Here is a 23,792-nt window from a genome sequence, read left to right as displayed (position 1 = left end):
CACCAACCCCCCCATCCCCCCTCCCCCGCCCCAGGCTCCCCCTGCCACAAGGCTGAGTGCTGGGGTGTGTTCTCCCTGCTGGTTTTCTGAGTCTTGGCTGCCCTGTAGGGAGCTCCCCAAGCAAGGACAGGGATCATAGTGTCTGAGTTCTGCCTTCTCTCCTCCCCCTTCCTCCCCTGCTGGCTATCAGCCCCCTCCCCTCCCAGACTAACTCAGCCCACTCTCTGGTCCCACACAGGGCAGCCTGTCCCCCAAAATGAACCCCACGTCCAGCTTTATCCCTTCACCTTGTACTAGGGCCCCCCCCACTGCAAGTCTGATCTTACATAAGAAAGCCCAGTCAACTCCCTTTACTTGGTTCCCCTGAAAGGCAATGAACCTGCTCCCCAGGGCAGCGTCCTTCAGGGGCGAGCACACCAGCCTCATGTCCACCAGGTCATATATACGTGGGTGTGCCTTGTTACAAAAACACCTCGAATTCCAAGTCTGAACTCATAAAGGAAATGCATTTGGGGGTGACTATTCCCACTTGAAACAGGCCCCCCCTGCTTCAAGGTTCTGGCAGGTTCCCCCTGGCTACTCAGACTGGGGCCATTCTGCTGCCAGCACCAAATGGAGTCCGAACCTGACAGCAGGGCCTGCCAGCCCCGGAGATGCCTAGACACGCTGACCTTGGACAGCCAGCTGCCAGGACTCGGCTGACAGAGCTCGGCTCACATGCTGTGGTTTGGGGAACCCAAATGTTGTGTCACATGAATCCCACCTCTGTGAAGTAACCTGCTGCTGAGAAGTGTTACCCACGTCCTACCTCGCTCCCCATCTCCAAATAGCAGCAGTTACTGCAGGTAACGTTTGTGGGAAGGAGGCGAGATCTCAGAGGTAGAAATACAAGCAAAACATGAAAGCCCTCCAGCCGCTCCTGGAACAGCCATTCCCAATGGGGGCGGCTGCGGGGACCTGCCCTGCAGGGGCCCCAGGCTCGGAGCAGGTCTGGGGCTAGAGCCCCCGGCGTGTGGACCAGGGCCAGCCTTACCCAAGCCGGGCTGTGCGGGGAGCCGCCCCGGGGAAGCAGCAGCCGGACGATGTCCAGGTGGTTGTGATGGACGGCCACGTGCAGGGGAGTCAAGCCATTCTGCAGGGACAAGACCACAGAGACAACAGCGTTCGCTCAGCTGGCTTTTCCACATTCCCTTCGGTTATCAGCAGCACCGTCTCGGGCTCTGTATATATTCTTTTATACATCATACGATCTGGTTAGAAGTCCTTCCAAACCCAGTCTCGATCTGAAGTCACTCAGGAGCATACCCTGCCAGACCTGGGGGCCCCCGCATTGTTCTGCAGGGCCGGGGTTGGGGCGGGTAGCAGCACCACCTATACCCCGGCTCAGAGAAGGCCACCAGGCTTTTCTAAGAGCACCAGACCTTTGTCAGAAAGACAGTCCTGCCACGGCCCCTTCCCCCCAGAGGGCCGCCCATTCAGAAGACGGACACAAGAGGCGCAAGCCGTGGAGTGTACCCTTTGCTCTGGCCTCAGCGCTGAGAGAGGGAGAGAAGTTCAAACTCACTTTGCCGGCAGCGTTGGGATGTGCGTCCCGCTCTAGCAGCAGCTCGGCCACTCTAACCTTCCCATACTTAGCCGCCACATGGAGAGGGGTAAATCCTTTCTGAGGAGAAACACAGGCCGTCAGAACGGGGGTCGGGGGGGGTGGCGAGAAAGCTGTCCCCGCAGAGAGCAAGAGCCCGTGGCAAAGGAGACATCCCACCCTCACCGGCATGGAGACACCAAGCACGTAAAGGCCATCCCAATCTCTCCCCGAGGCCAAGGCCCCAGAAATCAGCAGATTTCCTCTCCCACCTACCACCTGCATGGCTAGTGATGACCTGTAAAACCACCTCCACTGCGAGCTAGTGGAGGGCAAGGCTTAGTCCTTCTCATATTCTGGAACCTGATTTGTCTAGAGCTAAAAGCTGGCCCATGATAAAGGGATGAAGGCTTGTTGGGTAGATGAGAAATGACAGTTTTACCAACTTTCTAGGGAAGGACAGCCCACTGGGCTCACAGAGGGTGGCCAGTCTAGGGGTGCTGGTCCTCCCAGCTGCTTTCAGCATCAGGAGAACCAGGCCGGAACGCCCGTCCCACACCCCAGGCCCAGCGGTGACTAGCCAGTTGCCTCTCGAGAACCGGAGGAAGGAGGCTGTACCTTGGTCATGCATGCCTGGGATGCTTCCTTTTCCAGAAGGGCCAGGGCCGTCTCCACATGGCCCTCCCGGGCTGCGACGTGCAGGGGAGTGTGCCCGGCAGTGGTGGCCAGGTTGGGATTGGCATTATTTTCTAGCAGAAGCTTCACCATGTTTACGTGACCGATGCGAGCCGCGCAGTAAAGCGGGGTCTGGTCATCCTGGAACCCAAAGGGAAAACAAAGAACAGGGAATACTAAGGTTTCTTAATCCAGTCACTTTACAAAGAAGGCGGGTGAGGCCCGGAAAGGGTACGTGACTTTCTCAAGGTCACGCAGCTAGGAAGATGAAGAGCTGGGATTCAAATCAGGCGTTTGAGTTACAGAAACAGGTACGCTCTCTCATTTAATCCTCCCAACTACCCTGCTAACTTGTACTCTTACAAGTTGGTTATTTCTATTGAACGGCCTCAAGGCTCAGCCTTTCCATCTGTAAAATGGGAACAGTAATCTACCTCACGGGGCTCTGGTTAGGATCAAGCAGGCAGTGTATTTAAATGCTTCATACAGTGTAACAGGCACTTGTCCTGTGTCCCAAGTCACATGGGAGAGGATACTGGCCTTTCTGCTTGCACAGGGCCGTGGGAGCCTGAACCACTAAAGGGGAGAGGTGACGTTTTCTTCCCACCCTTGCTCCTCCTCCTCCCCTGATGCTGAAGGGGTTCAAGGCTAAGGTCTCTGTGCCAGGGGCCCTGTGCGCGGCCCAGACACAAACCATGTTTCTAACTCTAAACAGAGCCTCTGTCACGGGAAGAGTAGAAAACCCAATCTCGGTCAAAGCCAATCGCCTTGCAAATTCAGTAGCAATTCTCACTGCTCACTCGCCCAATCCCTGGAGAATATTTCTCCAACAAGGGGGCATCTTCCATTTTTTAGAGCAAGTAATTCCTGACTGGTTTTCAGTGGTAACATTTTCTCCAAAATTTGCTTCTCTTTTTATACCATGACTGTGACGGCCATGAAATGCTGCAGGCCGCCCTAAATGCTGCAGGCCGCCCACGCTCTTTGGGCCTTCATTACCCTAACGAACAGGACAGCTCTGATGCAGACATCCCCCCGGCCTTCTCAGAACCCCTGCAAAGCAGAACCTGAGCGTTCAGGATACCCCCGTGGCCATGGCAAGGAACCTTTGTGCCACAGGCCTCTAATACGGAAGGATTTCTCCTCACTGCCCTTGAATTGCTTATATCCCAGGATCCTTCCCACCTCCAGAACTCACCTTGGCCTTGGCATTGACTTTGGCTTTGTTCTGGAGCAAGTATTTGGCTACTTCTGTGTGTCCTGCTCTGGCTGCCATGTGCAGCGGGGTCTCCACTTTCTGTAAAACCACAGAATTAAAGAAATGTTAACCCATGCCAAGTTTCCAAAAGGACACACATGGAGTTCCAAAGTGCCAATGTGGGGTAACTTGTTGGGTTTTCGTCCAAGAGGTGGAGTTGTTCCAACAAGCAGCTACTTTAGCCTTTAGCTTGCTGACATCTGGTGTGTGTGTGGGGTGTGTGTGTGTGTGTGTGTGTTTCCGCGCGTGTGTGTTCTAGGTATACTTTAAAAGCAAACCTCAGAGCTGATGAATGTTAAATACTGTAAATGCTTTCCCAGAAACACTTACAGAAGTTCCCAAATTATTGTCTAAAAGAAAACTCCTAGGACTGACAGAAGTGTGACAAATTTAACTGGGAACGGCTCAAGACCTACACATATTCTCCCCAAACCTGAAGGCTCTCCTACTGTGAGAATTCTAGCTCTCTCCCCAGAGAGGTGATCTCAGGATCAGTAGCTCATCTCCCCTCCGAGCTCTCCCCACGGGCTTACCACGTTGGAGACATTGGGTGATGCTTCCCGCTGTAGAAGGTTCTTCACGATGGGCAGGTGCCCCATGAAGGAGGCCACATGGAGAGGGGTCAAGCCAGACTGGAACACACAAGAGAGGAATGAGAACAGAGGAGCCTTTCCTGCTCCTACAAAGAAGAGAAAGCCAGATGAATCTACTTTCTTGTTTCTAGGGGCTCCAGAATGGTTTTCCAAGCAAAGGGAGTTCAATGAGATAGGTTTGCTTTCAGGGTAATGGCTGGAGGGAAAAAAAAAAAAAAAAATCACTGCAGGGTGATTCTGTCTGCTTTGCAACTCAAAAACATGCATCTGATCTTGGAAAGCTCCCTGAAACTTGACACACGTTCCCTTGTCTCAGTCACCCAATGTGTTCCTTCAAGCAGTCTGAACTCTGCACGCACGCACACACGCAGTCCTGCAGTCCCGCATAGCTAAAAAGAACAACTCTCCAGAAAGCTGTTGGAGGAAGACCACGGGCAGGAAGCCTCTGCCCGTCTGTGGGGTTCTCCTACCTCAGTAACAGCGTCAATGGAGGCCCCCGTCTTCAGCAGCAGATCCATGACACGGATGTGGTTCTTCTTGCAGGCGATATGTAAGGGGGTGAAGCCATTCTGCGGCCCCACACATAGGGAGACAGACAAGCAGGAACTTACAAGATGAGCCCGAGGGGCCCCCAAACCGCCTCTGCCTGCTGCCCCTGCCTGGATGGTCGGCTACTGCCCGTCACCCGAGAGGCCGGCGGCTCCCACTTTCCGCACCAAGCATGTTCCTGAAGAAGTTGTTCATAAACCCTTTTTTCTTTTTAAATTAATCATATTTTTGGAGGCGCAAAAAGGGCCTGCTGTTTTCAGTTTCCTTTGGGGGAAACTGGCAATCAAGAGCATTTTTTGTGAAGCAAATCCTGTTTCCTTTCCCCTGAAACCATGGATCATTTTTAGTAAAGTGGATTTCGGGATAGCAGCTCTGCTGGGAGTTTTGTTTGTTTCTGTCTGTTTTTTCTGAGGGCTTTACTCCCACAGGCCGGGGTTCCCCAAGTGGGGGAGGGGATTTTGTCACACCCCTCCCCCACCCCCCACGACATCTGGCAATGTCTGGAGACACTGCCGATTGTCATCACCAGCGGAGAAGGAGATCAACCCTGTGGGAGGAGGGGCAAGGATGCTGCTAGACGTCCTACCAGGCATATCACACCCAAAATGACAATAGCGCTGAGGCTGAGAAATGCCCCCGCTATCCCAGAATCATCCCTGGCATGTGGCAAGAGCTCAGTGAAAGCTTTCTGAATGAAGGAGCCACCCTTGCAAGACCTGGAATCTCCCCTGTCTTCTGAAGTCTGCCCTGTGGGAGTGGGCAGAGAGGAGATGGCGGTCAAGGCCATGGTCTGTGCAGAGCTCTGGCCCCACCAGATCCCTGACCCTGCTCTCGGAACGCCTGGCCTGGGGCAAGAGGGAGAGGACTCCCATGCTAGGAGGGAACTCGCTTTAGGTGGGAACTCCTTTCTATACCAGCACTAGGAAAACTCGACACCTGTGAGCAGGGGAAGGGGTGCTTAGCTCGGCCCAGGCCATTCAGCCAACAAAGTAGATAAAAAAGGCAGCCTAGAAGGGATCACTGTACTGCAACCCCAGGCTGGCCTAGAGGGAGTGGCGCCCCAATCCACACACATACCATGGACACTGCTTCTTAGTGAGGTCTCCTGGGCCTGATCCGCCCCCCCACCCACCCCTCACCCCCCAGCTCAGTCTGTCATCAGGGTGCCAAATGGGGAGTGGAAAGTTTACCATCCTGCCTCTGTGCTGCCATGTCCCCCAGGCCCTAGCCGGTGCCACCACCTTCCAGGCCCTAGTCTCGGGGGTACCTCCAGTCACCGACATGTGCCCTTCCCACCAGGCTCAGCCATGCAGCTCTGGTCCTGCTTCCCTTGGCCTTTGCCCCTCTGACACCTTCTCTAGTAGCCTCCCACTCACCAGGGCTCTGGAGTTTGGTTTGGCTCCTTTATCCAAAAGGACCTTGGCTACTCTGTGATGGCCGCAGTGGGCTGCCACGTGGAGGGGGGTCAGATGGTCCAAGGTGATGTCATCTATCTCTGCGTTGTATTGCAATAGAAGTCGGACACAGTCAAGGTGGTCTCCCTGAGCCGCCATGTGAATGGGGGATAAGCCGTTCTGGGAGAAGAGGGAGAAACAAGGAAGCAGCAGAGGAAATGAACACAGAAATTCAAGGCAATGACTCCGACGCCACGTCCTTCTTCCCTACGCAATGTTTCCACGTGGCCCCGGTGCTCCTGCCGGGTTCTGATTACACTCTCCACCTCATCAAATCCTCCAAGCCAGCTCCAGCCAGGCCGACCTCTTCCAGGAACCCTTCCCTGACCACCCGAGACTTCTGTGGGTTTTTCTTTATCTGTCCCACTCACGCGGACACTCCTCATGGATTTGCTGAATTGTGTCTGTAATGAACTTGTCAGGTGCGTGTCTCCATACTTAGCAGCCTCTTCAGATCAGTGACTGTGCCTTCCATCTCTCATAGGCCCCACAATCCCCATACGAGCATGAGACACACAAAGCGCTCCATTTATATGCTTTTGAATGAACGAATGACCGCAACATAGAACTTGGATCTAGAGCCCTCTGTTCTGCGCTCCTAACACACACACACATCACTTGAACAACTTCATTAAGGACTTTCACTCTTCCTTAGGTAGCAATCTCTTAAAACAACAACAACAACAACAACAACAAAAAACCCAACATTAAAAACAAAGGAGACTCTTCACTCAATCCTTCACACATTAATCCAACAAATATTTACTAAGTGATTAATGAGCACCAGGTATGGGTTAAGCTCTGGAGAAACGAAAGAAAACAGACACAATCCCTGGCAGAAGGAAGCTTGTGCACCCACAGGCAAAAGAGGTGGAAACAGATACATTGTTGCCACTCCATGCTATAACAGCAGGGAAGGCAAGATCAAAGCACAGAGGTCCACTGGAGGCTAGAGTTTCCAGGAGGGAGGAAGGGGAGGAAAGGCTTTCAGGAGGAGGTGGCCCAGAGCAAGGACTTCTCTAGGAAGACAGAAAAGGAAGAATCTCTTAGCAAAGGGAGCAGTGCGGACTGGATCACAGAGGCAGCGATCCTTCAGGAACTTGGGGAGCTCTACCTATGCAGTTAGAGGTGCAGGAGGACAACGCCTGATGGGGGCACGGAGCTGGGCTCCGGGGAGGCAGGAGCAGCATCAAGACAATCTGTGAGCTCAGGCACTGGGATGTTAGCTTTCAGAAAGGGAGCAAGAAAAGATTTTCAGCAAGGGAGACACACAACCAGGCTGCATGGCAGCTAGTATCTGTGTTACGGGTTGAATTGTGTCATCTCAAAATTCACATGTTCAAGTCCTAACCCCAGGTACTCAGGACGTGACGTTATTTGGAAATCAGGTCACTGCAGATGTCGTTAGTTACGATGAGGTCTTTCGTGGGGGCCTGAATACGATATGAGTGCTGTCCTCATAGAAAGGGGAAATCTGGACACACACACTCAGACACAGAAACCACGCCATGTGGACAGGGAGGCAGAGGTCAGGGTGATGCCAAAGCAGTGCCAAAGATGGCCAGCAACCACTGGATGCCAGGAGAGAGGCTTAGAACAGATTCCCCCTCACAACCTCTGAAGGTACCAGGCCTGCTGACCCTGCTCTCAGATTCCCAGCTTCTAGAACGGTGGGATGATGGGCTGCTGTGGTTCAAGCCACCCAGCATGAGGCACTTTGCTACCCCAGCCCAAGCAAGCTAAGCATTAGCTGCCACTCAGAGACTGACACAAAGGTCATGCCATACTTCCCAACGCTCAGGGAAGGCTGGCCTGCTGACTGTATTTGTAAATAAAGTTTTATTGGAAGAGGACTGCTAGTTTGCACATTATCCATGGCTGCCCTCCTACTACAATGGCAGAGGTAAATTGTTGCAACGGAGATCATGGCTTGCAGAGTCTAAAAATATTGACTGTACGGCCCTTTAGAGAAAAAGAGGGCCATCCCCGATCTGACTAATGATTAGAGCTATACTGAGTGTCTCCTGTGGGACAGGCATTGGGGTATACAACACACTGGCTCAGTTAGTAGTATTAGCATCTCTGTTTTCTAGAGATGGAATTTGATCCTGGGTGGGCCTGACCTGGAGCCCTGCCAAAAGGACACTCCTCACGGAAGGGAAGCACGAACCTTGGTTTTGGCTTGGATGGGTGCCCCGTGGTCCAGCAGGATCTCTGAGATTCGCACGTGCCCATTCCGAGCTGCACAGTGGAGAGGTGTCAATTCATCCTTTAAAAGATAGAGTCCAAAAGAGAAAGCCCTGAAGGCACCTATCAGAGCCACTGCACAGAAGACTGCCTCAGGTACAGCTGCAGCCACAAGAAGCTCGGATGCTTCCTTCAGGACCAGCTCGGCTCCAATACAGCCCGTTGTGTCTCCTGCTGCCTCTTGGCTCCCGCCACGGCTGTTTCAAGAGGCCACCATTCGCTGGCCACAGAGAGGTCACCAGCGGGCCATCACAGAACTGGGGAGACTCTGGAAGGCAGAACTCCCTCCCCCCGGCCTTCCACGGAGCTCACTGGCACCCACCTTGGTCCTTGTTTCTGTCTGGGCTCCCCGGTCCAGCAGGAGCCGCACCATGATCACGTTCCCCCTGCGGGAGGCGATGTGCAGTGGCGTGATGCCGTTCTGGAAGGGGGAGGAACAGGAACCAGTCAGGCTGTGACGTCCTCCTTTCCAGGGCAGCGGCTCTGCACCCCATGCCCGTGTCCCCCCAGCCCTATGGTGGCAGCAATGCAAGAAGGCACTTTCAGCCTACTGGTAGGATGCTTCTCGCCTAGGAATGATCTCAAAACCTATAAGGACATGACGGCATCCTTGTTGATCGCCGCAGTCTGGTCAAGCCCTGTCTCCCAAGCCCTATCATCACAACAGACTGGAAGAAAGACCTGCCCTCCAGCCTTCCTCAAGAATGGTCAAATGGAAACTGACGAGCTGACAATCAGACACAAACCAAGGAGGAGCTTAAGAGACACCAGGGCTGTCTCACCTGGGGATACTCGCGCCATGAGGAGGAAACCTGGGGTGTCACAGTGAGGGGCTGACAAGCCCAGAGCCCTGGACCAAGCACAGGGCCTGCTGGGGAGACTTACCTGGGGCGTGAAGTTGACGCTGGCACCCCTGTTGAGGAGCAACTGGGCCACGTTGAGGTTCTCGTAGTGAGCTGCGATGTGGAGGGGGGTGAATCCCGTCTGGGGCACAACAGAGGGGGACAACTTGTCACAAGTCATGCTCTGCCATTTCCACCTCAAAATAAGGACAGGGCTTCTGGAAATGTCGGCAGGGCCCGAGCACCCGAGGTGGAAAGGTTTGCCTCGTGGCAAGTCATATTCAAGGCTGGGTGCCACCTCGGAGGGCCCCCCGTTCTTTGTTTTACAGTTCCCGTGGACAAACCACGGACTAGCATTACCTCAAACTCAGCAGGGCCCACTCACGTGAATGGCTACTTATGAAGAAATGTTAATGAACAAATGAACAGTGTTACGGGGGCCATGATCTTCATTCTAGAGGTGGCTTCAGTCCCCTAAAAAGGAGTGGTGACTCAGCTGGCCGGCCAATTGTGGCCCTTTTGACCCGTTGGCGGGTCATTGTCATCATTTTGTCCCATAAACCTGAGAGCATGCCTGATCCAGTCAGCAGCCTTTTAGACAAAACCCAGCGACCAGGGGCTGAAGGGACCATGTGACTAGCTCAGGTGATCCATTCCCACTAGAGCCCAAACTTACAGACAACAGATCAGGCGTGCCTCAAAACATCAGAGAGCGCAGGTCTAGGCCCCTAGGTAGCCCTCCCCATTCTCATCTCTTCATGTAGGGACACCTCCCCTCCTCCACCAGGGATCCACCAGGAAAAGGCGGGGGTTAAATTCTAGAACACCACCTGCCAGCCCTTAAAGTTCCACTCTGGCCAGTTTCACGCCAGCCTGCCCCGGATACTTTTCCGGGTGACCGAGAGCGATGCGAACCTTTCCTGCTCCACACCGAGCACCTCTTCCTGGGTGTTCACTGGGAGTTTGAAGTGGGTCTGCCCAGGGGGCCCCTCCAGGTCACTAGCGGGAACCCGAAGGTGCCGAGGGTGGGGGCTGGTGGTGCTCCATGTGCTGGGCTAGGTCCGTCCCCAGTCATGGGGCATTCTTGGGGCACGGCCAGGGGTGACCCTTGCGGCTCCGCAGCCCAGGGCTGAGCCGCCCTCACCTTGGAAAGCACGTCTGGGTTGGGGTCATTCTGCAGCAGGACCGCAGCCGTCCGCGTGTCATCATTGCGCGCCGCGATGTGTAGGGCGGGTAGGCGCACTTTCCCCTTCGTGCCGTAGTTGATGAGGTGGGCCACCACGTTCTCATGGCCCTGCTGCAGAGCCACCGCGAGAGGCGTGAAGCCGTCCTGGCCACAGGAAAGGAGGAAAGCTCCATGTGCTCTGACCGCACCCGCCCACTCACTGTCCTCCAGGCAGAACACATGCTTTCCCACCTCAGGGCTCTTGCTTGGGACGGACCTCAGCCTGAAATGCCTCTCTTACCATTCAGAGCCCTCTTCATCTGTCAAGCTCCGTTTCAATGCTACCTCCTCCCAAAAGCCTTTCTTGGACCCACTTTCTTCCTCCGCAATCTCCCAGAGCCCAGAGCCCAGAGCCATTCGTTTTCCTTTATAACTTGTTCCCAGTCTGAGTGCTCTGAGGGCTTTTTACTGCCCTCTGTTTCCCTGCCTATCCTCTCTGTCACCCTTCAACATGGCGGAGGCTCATTCCTTTCTTCATCGTACGAGGGTTAGTAACACCTAGCAAATGCTAGAAACTACGCCAGGCGCTGAGGACTGACTGGATCGTGAGCTACCCTGATCAATCTCCTTGGTTGTGTGCCGAGGAGCACAGGACCCCATGGCTGGTGAAGAAGAATGAGCAGAAAGTCACGTGACTGTTGAGTGTGACAATGTCAGTCGTCAAGAGAGGCTTGGGCTCCATCTAGCTCAATTTCATCCCTTCGTCAATGACAAAACTCAGGACCAGAGCTGAAGTGACTCATGGTCTGTGGCCGGATCCTTTCTCATTAACGTCCAGCCTTCAGTGGTGCTTAGTGTGGGAAGGACAAGCCTGAGTCTGATGTCATTTCTCTGGTATGTGTCTGGGCATTCCTCAAGACCCATGACTCTGTCTTTTCCTCCCTCGGAGAGCCCAGCAGCGCCCAGGATTAGTGCAGTAAGCAGAAGGGGGAGAGCACACAATGACATCCCACACCGATCGTGACACAGGAGTTCTTTCAAGCCATGTCCCAGGGATGCACACCCCCAATGGTGTCCTGCACCCTGGGCGGGGGGCGTCCAGCAGGAAGTCCGTTTGCCCAAGGTACTTACTTCTGTGGCTACATTCTGATTAGCTCCATTTTCCAGTAAAAACTTAACCACTTCCAAGTGATTCTCTTGTGCTGCCATGTACAGGGGTGTAAAGCCTTTCTGTAGACCAAGAGTAAAAGTCATTAACATTCACCCACAAAATGAGAGATGCTAAACCCAGAGCAGAATCCTCTCAACCTGAGAACAGCTCTCTCTTCACCCTATTTTCACCTAGCCCATGGGGCCATGTTCCCACCAACATCTCCGGGTGGAAAAGCTCATTGATGCTTCGAAATGGTTTACTGGGATTATTACAAAAGGCCACCAGGTGGGGGCGACACTCCATGGAAATCAGCCTCTTGCCACCAGACACACAGCATCTATTTTCACTCCTTTCCTCTGAAGGCCCCGTATCCCACCCACCTCTAAACACGCTTTCTCTCCCCAAGCATGCCAGAGCTAGATATATCGTTTGGTTTAACTGAACAGAGATGGGGGTCCACAACGATCAACCACCTCATTCTGAGAACACACTTATAGTAGAAGCATGCAAACACGCGCTGCCGATTAATCTAGACCATGTGCTCACAGTGTAACAGAAATGCAGGTGGAGAAGAAGGCCAGCACCCTCTGGCCCCGGGCCCCAGAGGACCATTACCTGTGACTGGGCGTTGACATTGGCGCCATAGTTGACCAGCTCCCGGACCACCTCATCCTGACCAGCGAGGGCGGCGATATGCAGAGCTGTGTTCCCTTTCTGAAACACATGGAGGAGAGGAAGCAGAGCAGGTTTCCCACCAGGCTGTCAATGGTGCTGTGACAGTCAAAGGTAAAGTCACCATTAAGGGTACACTAATAAGGCTGTGCGTTGGGGTGGAGGACAGTGGGTTTTCTTGATGAGACAAAACGGGTAGATGACACCCATGAGTGTGCCTGACCCGTCATACACCTTGAAATAGTACTGAAAGCCCAGGGAGGAAAAGCCTTCCTGTTCTCCACACAGAAAATGTCACGCTGAAGAACAAAGAAACCACTTCCCAACACCTAATCCGCCGCCCGCAGACGCAGCGTTCTGTCATCCGCTGACGGACAGTCGACGTTCCTCAGGACACACACTGAAAGGTTTGCCAGACGAGCCGGCCCTCCGTGGACTTCCAGCTCCTCACAAGCTGTAACTCGGCAGGACCGCGCGGAGCCCCCGCCGGGTCCGGAGCTCTGGGGAAGGAGGCCGGCAGAGGCCGCAGGCTCGGCGCCCTTTCCCCGGAGCTGGGCCAAGGGGGACAGAGGGATGAGAGGCGAAGAGAGGGAAGAGCAGAAATACGCAACGGGGCTGGGGGCAGGTTCTGGGGGGACTAGAGCACTCAGAGTTTCTTGTCTGGATCCATTCTGGGTCTCTGACAATTGCTAGACGGGGTCAGGTCCGGCAGGCTGCTTTCTGCCCATCTCCCTCCTGCCTCCCGGATGTCCAGGGACGGGAACACGGGCGCATTCTCTGACTCACCTACGTGACCCCTACGGGCACCCCAGTTCCGTGAGAGGCAGGCAGGACAGGAGCCTCCCCCCGACAGCTTCTGTCCACAGGGCAGGCGGAAGAAAATGGAACCTATCTGGGCCCACTTGTCCCTCTGCTACGTAAGGAGCAGAGATCTCCAACAAACTCATCTTTTTGTAGTTCAGACGGCATGTAATTTACTAAACCACATAAACACTTGCTAATCCATCTCAGGCAACTCAAGCCCTGGCAAGTAGGGACTTCAGACTCAGTCCATGCCCCGGGGCCATCTGTCACTGGGAGAAGAAGAGTGGCCTCACCTGGGCGGAACAGAGCGGTGCAGGCGCCAAGTTCTGTGCCCCACCACCCCCACCCCACACAGCCACCGCTGCCCTCCGCACCCGCAGGTGGGAGAGGTTGCCCCACTGAGGACACCAGGGGGCTGAGGGAGCTCAGGTCTTTGTTTCTAAACTGTGGCCTGAATCAGGCAAGAGGGCCCTGCTCGTTGCCTCCCAGGGTTGGTCTTTTTGATTTCTCCTTAAATTCCATTGGATAAACCAAAGGGTTCTTCCTCAAACATCTGTCAAAGAATAAGTGCCAGAAATGAAGGTATGGATGCTGATAAATCACTTTTCATAGAAGTCCGAAGAGCGTACGTCTGGAGGCCAACTCTCTCACTGTACCAAGTGGGACATGGCTGTTGGCACCAGAAACTTCTCTAGAAATCAGGACTCTGATCTCCAAGTCTCCCCATTTAGAAGAATGTGTGCTGTGCCATTCATGCCTCCGCTACACACTGAACACATGTGTGTCAGGCGCCGGTCCAGGCGGGGGAGTACGGAGATGACAGACACTCGGGCTGCTTGCCCTCAAGAAGCAACAATGTCAAGATGTTGCTTTCCATCTGCCCCTCTCTGCCTGAAATCACACGACATCAGAGCTCTCCTCATAGGTGGAGTGGGGCAGCTGGCCCACATGGAAACCTGGCTCATGCCACCTTCCGGATCTGGGCTGAGGGCAGCACGGGTGGTGGGTAAGAGCAAAGAGGAGACAGTGGGAAACAGACCTACCCACCTACACACAGATGCACACAGTGTGCGGTGCAAGAGGGCCCCTGGCCTAGGGTGAGGGTCTAAGGGCAAGGGGGTGGGGCCTCTCTTTTCTCCACCCCGCCCCTTGCATGCAGGGACATACCCTCCAAGAAGAAAAAAAAATTTTTTCTTAGCTACATGTGATCCACAAAGACCCAGTCTGTCCCCTGGCTGGGTGTCCTGGAGCTCCTGGAAGGGATGGGGCTGGGGCAGGTGCCGGGCACACTCAAGCAGGGAGATGGGGGATTTCTCCCTCTCCACCTGCTGAGAGGCTGAGCACAGGCCCCTCGAGGCAGAGACGGGAGGATGGCACCAGGATGCTTTTGTTTTGTGCTTTTAAAATTTCTAAGCACAGTTTAGGAAACTATATTGGTTTTGGCTTTTTTACTCTTGTCTTTTTTTAATCTTTCTCATGCTTGTGAGACCCATTAGAATTCCCCAATCTGCTATGACTCTTGCTCAGCCCACGGTTTCTGCCTCACCTTTTTTCCTCCCTCTGTGTGGCATTCAGAAACCACGCTGGCTTACAAAATGTCTATAAATAACAAAGACACACCAAGCGTTTGCTTGCAAAATAACAATCAGAGGGGGAAATTCGGCAAGAGGGAAAACCGCTGAAGCGCCCTGTTCACGTGGCTCTTGGGGCCGCGCCAGGGAAGAGGAGCCTGCAGATGGCGCACTGCTGGCGGCCAGGTCCGTGGGAGCGCCAGAAGGAAAACTAACTGCATCCCCTTCGTCCACAGAAGGGTGGAAACAACTGGTACTTGACAGGGGGAAAAAAAAAGTGCCGCACAGACATAGAGAAAGAACAACTCTTGTCTATTTCACCGGCAAGATCGCATGAAAATTACATGACATGACACGATGTGAAAATCACCGAATTTTACCGCCAGGGATGACTGCACCTTCCTAATATTTTGGTAATGCACTTCATAACCACTCTATCTGTGGTCACCTATCATTCTTCCGGCTCTCCGCTCGAGAGGCGGCAAATACGCTCGCCGCCCGGAGCGGAGATTGAGGCTAGGCGTGAGACCGCCATGGGTACGGAACAGCAGATGGAAGGAAAGAGGCCAGCAGGACAAAGCCAAGAGGAAAACCGCGGGAAGTAAGCGGGAAGGACGAGAAAAGGAAGCAGTACTCGAGTCAGCAGAGAGAGGTGGTTTTTGTGTGTCGTTTTGTTTTGAAGTATTGGCAGCGGTGTCTTGCTCGCTAAGCAAACGGGATGGATGGATGTAAGAAGTAAAACCCATTTTGCAACCTGTAGCTGCATGATTTCGTGACTGTTGTTTCTGGGCTTACATCACTGGAGCTAGGGGGAGGAGTATGTCGGTGTGGGGGCTGTGACGTCCCCCCTTGCTCCATGCCCCCTGATAGGAAAAGAGAATGCTGTTCAGGGTCATCCGTCAGGGGAGGAAATAAGTGTGGAGCTGACCAAGTAGAATGCTGGAGAAGGATAACTGTGAGGGTCTGGCCCTCTTCTTCCAGCCTCAGTAGCAACACAGCCACCAGTATTTGCGGATGCCTGTTTGTTTGTCATCTGAATCCTGAAACCAAGTATTATCACCCCCATTTTACAGATGAGGGAATTGAGACGTCTCACTAGGTAACCTACCCAAAGTCATGAAGCATGAAATAGTTCTTCTGGGATCTGGACCCCAGGCACCTGACTGTGGGGCTTCCAGGGTTCTTAGCCCCTATAGGAGTCAGAGACCCCAAGAAAACAGAAAGTCACCAAAAGAATTCTATTTCTAGGTGCATACTCTGGCAAGAAGGAGAAAGCAAAAGCCCACGGACTCCTTGTGGAAATAGGGTCCTGTGCTTTTCAGGTAACTTCAGGGATGCCTAGAACTAGGAAGTAATGGGAAGGACAAGAGAGATTCAGAAGCACTCTTGGATTTCTCTCAAGTTTAGGATAAGACAGGAAGGATCCCCCCACACTTGAATATCAATGAAAAGCTCCCCGCTCCCTAAGAGACGTACCTTGGTTGTCGTTTCTAGAATGATTTCTTTGTGCAGAAGTTCAACCACCATCTTCACGTGGCCTTCTTTAGAGGCCAGGTGCAAGCCGTTCAGCCCATTCTGTAAAGAGCAGAGAGGCAGGAAGAGTGGTTAGCGGACTACGCATTCTGCTGTTCCAGTGGCTAAGATAAGACCACTTCCCTGTGAAGAGATGTGTGACGGGCCGGAAGGGAAGAATGGGAGGGGGCCTGAGTGGTGCTGGTCCAGCCTCTCCAAGCTCTTTTTTGCAGAAGCCCCAGATAACAGGAACGCAGGGTGATAGCAAGACCACCTCTCCCTGGATTCATCTCCATCTTAAGTGTGGGGAAGCTCTCACTAAGGCAGTGGGTGACCTTGAAATTCCGATCTTGGCCACGCTTTTGGCAACCACTTCATGGAAGTGCTTCTGGAAGTAGCTTCAATCCCCTGGTTAATTTTCATGGCACCAACCAGTAAAAGCAAAGGGGCAACACCAGTGTATCTTAAACACTTGCAGAGATAAGTGTATATTTAGTAACAGCAATGACAAAAAAAAAAATCTGAAATAAGCTCTTTGAAGAATTAAATACCACCAACCACCAGCTATATGATTTCTTCGACAGACGAATCAGTTTTAAAATGGCCCCTTGGCCACCTGGACCTTTCAAATGTGGTCAAAGCTTGTCTGACAGTTCAGTTGTGGGGTATGCGGTGGGGAGAACCAACACTGTCCAAGCCCAATGGGCGGTCCACAGGAGCAGAACTCTCCCTGACCACAGAAAGTTCCAGCTGTACATGGCGAGGTTTGAGAGAAGGGTTTACATGGCACGCTCATATGTCCTGTCTTCTGATCCTTGCACTTAAGATGCCTGGAAACTTCCTGGCAAAAGCTGACTTCGTTGAGTGCAACTTAGGGCCGCACATAATTCCGACAATATGACAGAACTCATTTCGCTTCTAGTGACCAGCAGATCTTGGTTCCATATGGAAGATGATGTTAGTCAATCAGCACTCCCCGTGCCCCACTGTTGTGTTTTCTTCCTCCTCCTTGCCCACCAGCCATCCCCCCCTCTTCTCCCATTCCTTCTCCTGCTTCAGTCAACGCCAGTTCTAGCCCGTTGCCTTACAGGGGATGCCCCGCAGACACTGCAGGCTCTGGCCAATGGAAAAGACTCTCGCCACCACAGCAGGAGGGGCTTGGCTCCTGAGGGTGTGGCTCCTGCAGCCTCACCCACCACGGGCCCCTGAAATCCCCCCTCCCTTTGGGTCTCGGCACTCATGACCCACGAATGCTCACGCTGAGAGATTTTATTCCTTGCCCTGGACCCCCACCTCTAAAACTCTCTTTACACTGGGGCCTTGAAGACGTTCCTGGGGTGGCAGAGAAAAGAGGAGGTGGGCTCCGAAGGGAACTTCCCCTCATTTCCATTGTCAGTCCCCCCGCACCCCCAACATGCAGAGTGCAGTGGGCCAAATCCTTGCACGTCAGCACAGCCAGCATGGTAGGGGGTGTGGGGGGGAGGGGGCGATGGGAGGGCCCTCTCACGCAACATATGCAAACGTCTAGAAATTACCGTGAGATGATTTGCTCTTGCAGACTGTGCACACCATTAAAGGCAGGATCCAAAGCGGTGTGAATTATTCACACCCTGGTGTGAACGGGCTTATCGGATAAAGGCAGGGTCCCCATCAGGTTGATAACAGAAAGGGAGACAGTGATCTGTGAGAACAGGAAGCTGGGGGAGGGAGAAGAACACTGGGTGGCAGCAAACCAGTTCTTCTCAAATCAATTTGCAAAACACAAATGCTCTGAAAAGCAATCTGTCCAGGGACGGGGGCTCTGGGAGCCTGGAGCCCTTCTCTGCAGCTTCCAGCTCTCGGCTTTACCCCAGGGCAGGTCTGCTCGGGAGCCCTGCCTCCCTCCCGGAGCAGTGCGCTCTGCCAGCCCCTCTTGAAACCTGGCAGTGTTCTGGAAGGTTCCCTGGGATTGCTCAGGACTCGCGCTGGTGTTAGCAGCTGCTGCAGTGTGCTTCCCGCAGGGGACTGGGCTGTGGCGGCAGGGAGAGGGGCACGGTGCTGCCTGGTCCCTTCCCATGAGCAGTCGCGGCTCCCGAATGCCTCAAAGCTGGGGCGTTGGCAAGTCAACAAGGAAAACACCTAAGTGGACAGCCAATGATCCGGGCTGTCTGTCCCTGCTCTTCCGAGCCCATGTCAGCATCTCCAACCAGAAGGATTCTAGACGTCCTGTCTGCCCAGAGAATGGAGTGGAACAGGCTGTCGGGATCCCTGAATGCTGAGGAAATCAAGGTGGGGGGTAGTCAAATGAGCAGCCAAGGTCACACATCTTTTCTAGAGCACAGCCACATAGAAAACAAATCTGGATTTCCCAAGGGGAAAAAAAGGGCTTGGGGTTTTTTGGTGGTGGTGGTTTTAGTTGTTGTTTTCGCCCCTAGGAACTAGTATGTTTCCAGCAGAGGACAAAAGCCCATTTCTCCTTGTTTTGCTCACCTGGCAGCTCAGAACGAACCTTCAGTCACAATAACTCATCCAGGTCTGGCCACGGCCACTCTAGTTTAATATCCAAGATTTTATTCCTTGCCAGAAAGTCCCTCTGCTTCCCTCCCTGCATCCCAGGCCTCCCCCTAAAAGCTAAACTCTTGGCAGGAGGCAGTCACAGAAAAGGGACCATGACAACAGATTGGTATCTTAAATTGTGTTTCTCAGCTTCCATTCCAGACCCTGGATCGATGTTCTCTTTCTTCCTAATGACTTTGTATTTTTCTGACCCTATTTTTGATTGTTTGCTTTCAACATGGTCACCCTAAGTCACCTCTGAGTCTATCACTGTGGTGATATGAATCCAAGCCCCATTTGGCATAGCTGTCACACGCAAGGTGCCTGTGACATGCATGGGAGATACTCACAAAGGCCCAGAACTTATCACAGAATAAGAGCCACGGAACACGGCTGGACCAAACGCTTGTCTCAGCTGCTCTCAGAGTCCCGGCAGTTACCTAACGCAAGCATTTCCTTAATCCAATTCAGACAAAAGTTACTGAGAACCTATTCCATGCCTGACACCACACTAGAAAGGAATACGATGCAGACCCTTATTCTTGAAGATCTCAATTTAGTAGAGGCAACAGATGCAGAAAAAGTAAGTGTGAGATAATGTGAAAATGCCCAAACTGGCATGAGATGAGAAGTAGCACAGAGGAAAAAGGAGCTGCTCTGCCAAGAGGGTTAGGAAATCTCCCTGGAGGCCTGTTCAAGGAAGCGTGGACGCAGGAAGGGATACAAGTTCATTAACAATGGAGAGATGAGAAGCTGTTTCTGAGTAAATTCCAAACCCATGAGCTAAAATTGCAGAGACCATGCTCCCAGCCCTTCTCATCAAGCGTCCTCCTCCCATCCAGAAAGCATCTTCATTCAGGAGACACACAAGCACCCGACCTCCAGCAGGTTTTCTCCAGCAGCTGACCTCAGCAAGCGCTGGACAGCTGGTCACCATCTAGCCGCTAAGGTCGCTGAATGCCTGAAAACTCATTTACAGCACATACACAGTAAGGAACTTGTGTAACTGTTTTATTGAATGCATTATTAGGGGCACCTGGGTGGCTCAGCAGGTTAAGTGTTAGACTCTTAGTTTTGTCTCACGTCAGGGTTTCAGGGTTGTGAGATGGAGCCCCGTGTCGGGCTTCACATGGAGTCTGCTTGACAGTCTTTCCCTCTCCCTCTCCCTCTGCTTCTCCCCCTGCAAGCTCTCTCTCTCTTTCTCTCTCTCCAATAAATATAAATAAAGTCTTTTTAAAAATGCATTACTAGCCAATACAGGAGATCATTTCCAGTGTTTTGAATGAACCACAGAGATGAATGATCATCTACCCCCTCTTCAAAACCACGATCCATGTTTTATTTCAGTTAATTCAAGTTTAAGTTGTTTGCCGAAAGGAAAAGGTGAGCCGCTGAGCCTTGCCTTGCATCTTTCACCACTCCAGCTACCGTCCCAGCCCCTCCTCTTGATGCCGAATGGCAGACAGACTGCTAAGGGGGATCATGGGGAAAGTCACGTATTTCATATCCCAAATAACTGAGTGTTGAAGATAAGCAAGAAAAAGGTAAGAGTGTGGCAGTAAATGCTTCATGTAAATTAGAAGCTGGAGAGCAAAGCGGTAACTACTTGTGGCCACTTTTTAACCACATGCCTTCCTTGGGAAAACACTAGCTTGCCAGATCCCTCTTCCTAAAAACTCCTCTTTCCAGGTCTCCAATTGCATGTACATTTGGTTAACTGACATTACCCCACAGCCCTTGGCTGCTCAGTTCTGTTTTCTCTTTGTCTACTTTTTTTTTTTTTTTTAAGATTTTATTTATTTATTTGACAGAGGGAGATCGCAGGTAGGCAGAGAGAGAGGAGGAAGCAGGCTCCCTGCGGAGCAGAGAGCCAGATGTGGGGCTCCATCCCAGGACCCTGGGATCATGACCTGAGCTGAAGGCAGAGGCTTTAACCCACTGAGCCACCCAGGTGCCCCATCTTTGCCTACTCTTTTTATTCTGTTGTGTCAATTTTGATCATTTTCATGGACTTATCTTCAAGTTCTCTGATGTCTTCCTCATATGTGTCCAATCTACTGAAGAGCCTATCAAAGAAACTCCTTATCACCAAGAAACTGGCTTTTTAAATTTCTAGCATTTCATTTGATTCTTTCTGACACTGTCCATCACTCTGCTGAAATTCTTCATCTGTTCATGAATGTTGTTCACCTTTCCTACTAGATCCTTTAACACATTAATCACCGTTCTTGTAAAGACCATCTGATTGTTCCAATATCTCATCTCTGAGTCTGCTTCTGTTGATTGCTTTGCCTCCTGACAAAGGTTTTCTTGTTTTCTTCTTAGGTGTGTGTGCGTGCGTGTGTATTGATTTAGGTTAGTTGACTTGGGTTTGAGTTTTGCTATCTCCAGTGCACTACAGCCTTCAAATTCCTCTAGATGGAGGCAGCTGGTATCATAAGCTTAGAGTAGGAGCAAGGGTGCTGGAGGGATTCCTGTGTTCCTGATCTCCCTTTAGCCATCAGCCAGCCAGCATGCCCATACCTCCGCTGGGGTCCTTCTCCATGCTTCTGCACCCCTCCCAGCAGTAATATGCTCTTTCTTATTCTGGGGTAGGGAGGGAAGCAAGGTTGGCTTGTATAACAGCCTCTCCTTTGTTTTGACCTAGACCGAGTGTTACAAACAATACCACAAAAGGTCTTGAACCTGGACCTCAAAGGTGGAGGATCCTTGTTTTAAGCATTCTCTCCCATCTCTGTGGCAGGAAGACCTACCTCGTCTTTGTACTTGGTTTTGGGTGGGAGTTTCTTGCTCTTCCTCCAGCAGTAGCAGAACTCTTTTCCTTATTAGTACATGACCATTTGGGGACCAGAATCGCCTCCTGCCCTCCCGTAGGTGAAAGGGGATTGTGCGTCTACCTTTCCTACAGCACCGCTGGGTCTTTGCTGTGTCCTGGGGCCAAGGTAGTTTGTTTCTATTCCTGCCCCTGAAGAATGGATTTTCACTTATGATCTGAAGGTCAGAGTGTTTGTTTTTGCTTCACATGAGAGAAGGATCCTGGGAAGCAGGCAAGGCTTTTTCTGTTCCTGCCTCTACCTCTGCCTCCAAAGCCACCAAGTGCCTCCTATATTCCCTTGCCATCCTGGGAGACTCGCTGGTCTCCTGACATACCCCAATATTTCTCATGAACACCCACCGGAGGCCTGTGGTTCCAGACACACTACAGCTCACAATGATCTTTAAGAATTTGTTCAGAGTTTGGCTTGTATAACAGCTGCTTCTTTTTCCCGTTCTCTGCTACAGCTGAAATGGTAGCCCTCTTTTTGGAGGGGCTCACCCCTCTTCAGAATTCAGTTAACTTGGTTGCACAATTTGATCTCAAGCCTTCTGAAGGGCTCAGGACGAATTATAATTTTGCAGATTTTCCAGGCGTTTCTCACTGATAGGGAAGGAACGATGTTCTTAGAAGCTCTTTACATCCTACATACTCCCTATACTGAGCCTTTAAGGACACCTACCCCCATATGATCTCATTTCCTATGGTCCTAATAGAGCAGACAACACTTTTATGATCTTGTTTGGCAAAAGCGTTCATGCCAAGCATACACACCTGGAGTTTTTCATCTGCCTTTGCTTTTTTTCAGGTAAAATGTCAATTTAGAGGATTTTTCTGAGAAGCAATCTGTCCAACAGGAGGGGGAGGAGTTCTCAGCTAGGCTGTGTTTCTTTTAACATTTTTAAGAGGAAGGGAAAAAAAAAAGTCACATTCAGCCTGAATGATTTAATTTGGGGTATTTTCTTGTACCAACTGTGAGAAATTCCATTGGCAAAATACACAATTCCAGACATTTGTTCTCAGTAAATTGTTCCTCTGTTTAGCATCTCTGATTGCCCCAATTACACTAATTGATTTCTAAATGTACAAATACAGTAGACATGTCAAAAGGAATTTAACTCTTCTCCTGTCCAATGCAGAGGATTTTTTTTAAAGATTTAATCTATTTATTTGCCAGAGAGAGGGAGAGAGAGCACATAAGCAGGGTAGGAGGGGTGAGATGGACAGAGGGAGAAGCAGGCTCCCCACTGAGCAGGGAACACGGTGCAGGACTTGATCCCAGGTCTCTGGAATCATGACCCAAGCCAAAGGCAGATGCCCAACTGACGGAGCTACCCAGGCATCCTGCAGAGGATGGTTTCAAATAGAAAAGCTATGATGTCCTGGGCTGCTATATCTCTCTGAAAAGTATAAGAACATCTCAAAAGCTGCTGCATACTTTCCCATGTGGACACACAACGCTTCCACTTCCTTTTCTCACAGCTGTTTATTTTACCCACAAACACGGCTCCCCGCACCACCACTACACTGAGTAGGCAGCCCCAGGTTGTGCCCTGAGGACCTTAAGGCCCACCTCCTCCTCCCACACCCACATGTTCTGAAACTTATTATTTCAGTCCCCCATCCTCTTTCTTTGAGCCAAGCAGTGTGTTTCTAGAGAACTTAAGCTAACATGCTAAGGTAGTATCCAGAAAGCATGACCTTCTTTATTCATGAACACCTACTAGTTCAGGTCATCCAATTTGTTAGCTGCCATCCAGCCAGGCCCAGGGGCAATGGAGCACTGGCCAGGGGATGTTTTGACGGGGAAGAAAAGGACCAGCATCTTGGGAATAATAAGCCAAGGGCAGCGGTAGACAAAGGCAAGAAGTCTGAGGACCCCGAAATGAACAAAAAGAGGGGTGGGGGAGAAGGGCTTCTAAGTAACATTGCCTTCATGAGGCACTCCCCTTTACTCATGTGGTCAGTAAAGGTTACTGGTTAATGGTTAACATCTGGTCAATTGGTCAATCAGATGATCTTGCCCATAATAAGGACAAGGGTATATAGAGAGGGGGTCATACACCTAGGTCTTTACACTCACTGTCCCACTTTCCTATTCAATTTGGGTTCTCTATTTTGAACTAATCTGATTGTTCTATCTGTCCAAAGAAGATCAGGATTCAACCCTGTGTTACAGAAGTTTAATTCTCCAAATAAAACGCAGCTTGTGCACTTGTGACTTCTAACTGCTCTATTGTTGATCCCTTTTGTGGAGCAAGATCACTGACATTATATATTGGGAAGTCTGCAGCCCTAAAACAGGACAGGAAATAAGAGTCTAAACAGGTCTTGTGGAGGAGAAAAAAGGATCGCCATTCCTACT

The 23,792-nt window shown here is 51.7% G+C and overlaps 1 protein-coding gene across 15 annotated transcripts in view; it reads right to left on the bottom strand.

Moving 5' to 3' along the window:
- The window catches only part of ANK1 (ankyrin 1), a 207,698-nt gene that overhangs the window by 53,711 nt on the left and 130,195 nt on the right, over positions 1-23,792 (bottom strand). For all 15 annotated transcript variants that reach the window (XM_032328988.1, XM_032328990.1, XM_032328991.1 and 12 more), the window contains exons 3-16: positions 16,042-16,140; positions 12,134-12,232; positions 11,497-11,595; positions 10,345-10,530; positions 9,244-9,342; positions 8,681-8,779; positions 8,282-8,380; positions 6,034-6,231; positions 4,579-4,677; positions 4,049-4,147; positions 3,456-3,554; positions 2,201-2,398; positions 1,565-1,663; positions 1,034-1,132 (exon numbers count right to left, since the gene is read on the bottom strand). In XM_032328988.1, coding sequence (XP_032184879.1) covers positions 1,034-1,132; positions 1,565-1,663; positions 2,201-2,398; positions 3,456-3,554; positions 4,049-4,147; positions 4,579-4,677; positions 6,034-6,231; positions 8,282-8,380; positions 8,681-8,779; positions 9,244-9,342; positions 10,345-10,530; positions 11,497-11,595; positions 12,134-12,232; positions 16,042-16,140 — 1,671 coding nt within the window. The remainder of the gene's footprint in view (positions 1-1,033; positions 1,133-1,564; positions 1,664-2,200; positions 2,399-3,455; positions 3,555-4,048; positions 4,148-4,578; positions 4,678-6,033; positions 6,232-8,281; positions 8,381-8,680; positions 8,780-9,243; positions 9,343-10,344; positions 10,531-11,496; positions 11,596-12,133; positions 12,233-16,041; positions 16,141-23,792) is intronic.

Source organism: Mustela erminea, chromosome 21, assembly GCF_009829155.1.
Source record: "Mustela erminea isolate mMusErm1 chromosome 21, mMusErm1.Pri, whole genome shotgun sequence".
NCBI classification, from domain to species: Eukaryota; Metazoa; Chordata; class Mammalia; order Carnivora; family Mustelidae; genus Mustela; species Mustela erminea.
This window is presented reverse-complemented; position numbering and strand designations above follow the sequence as displayed.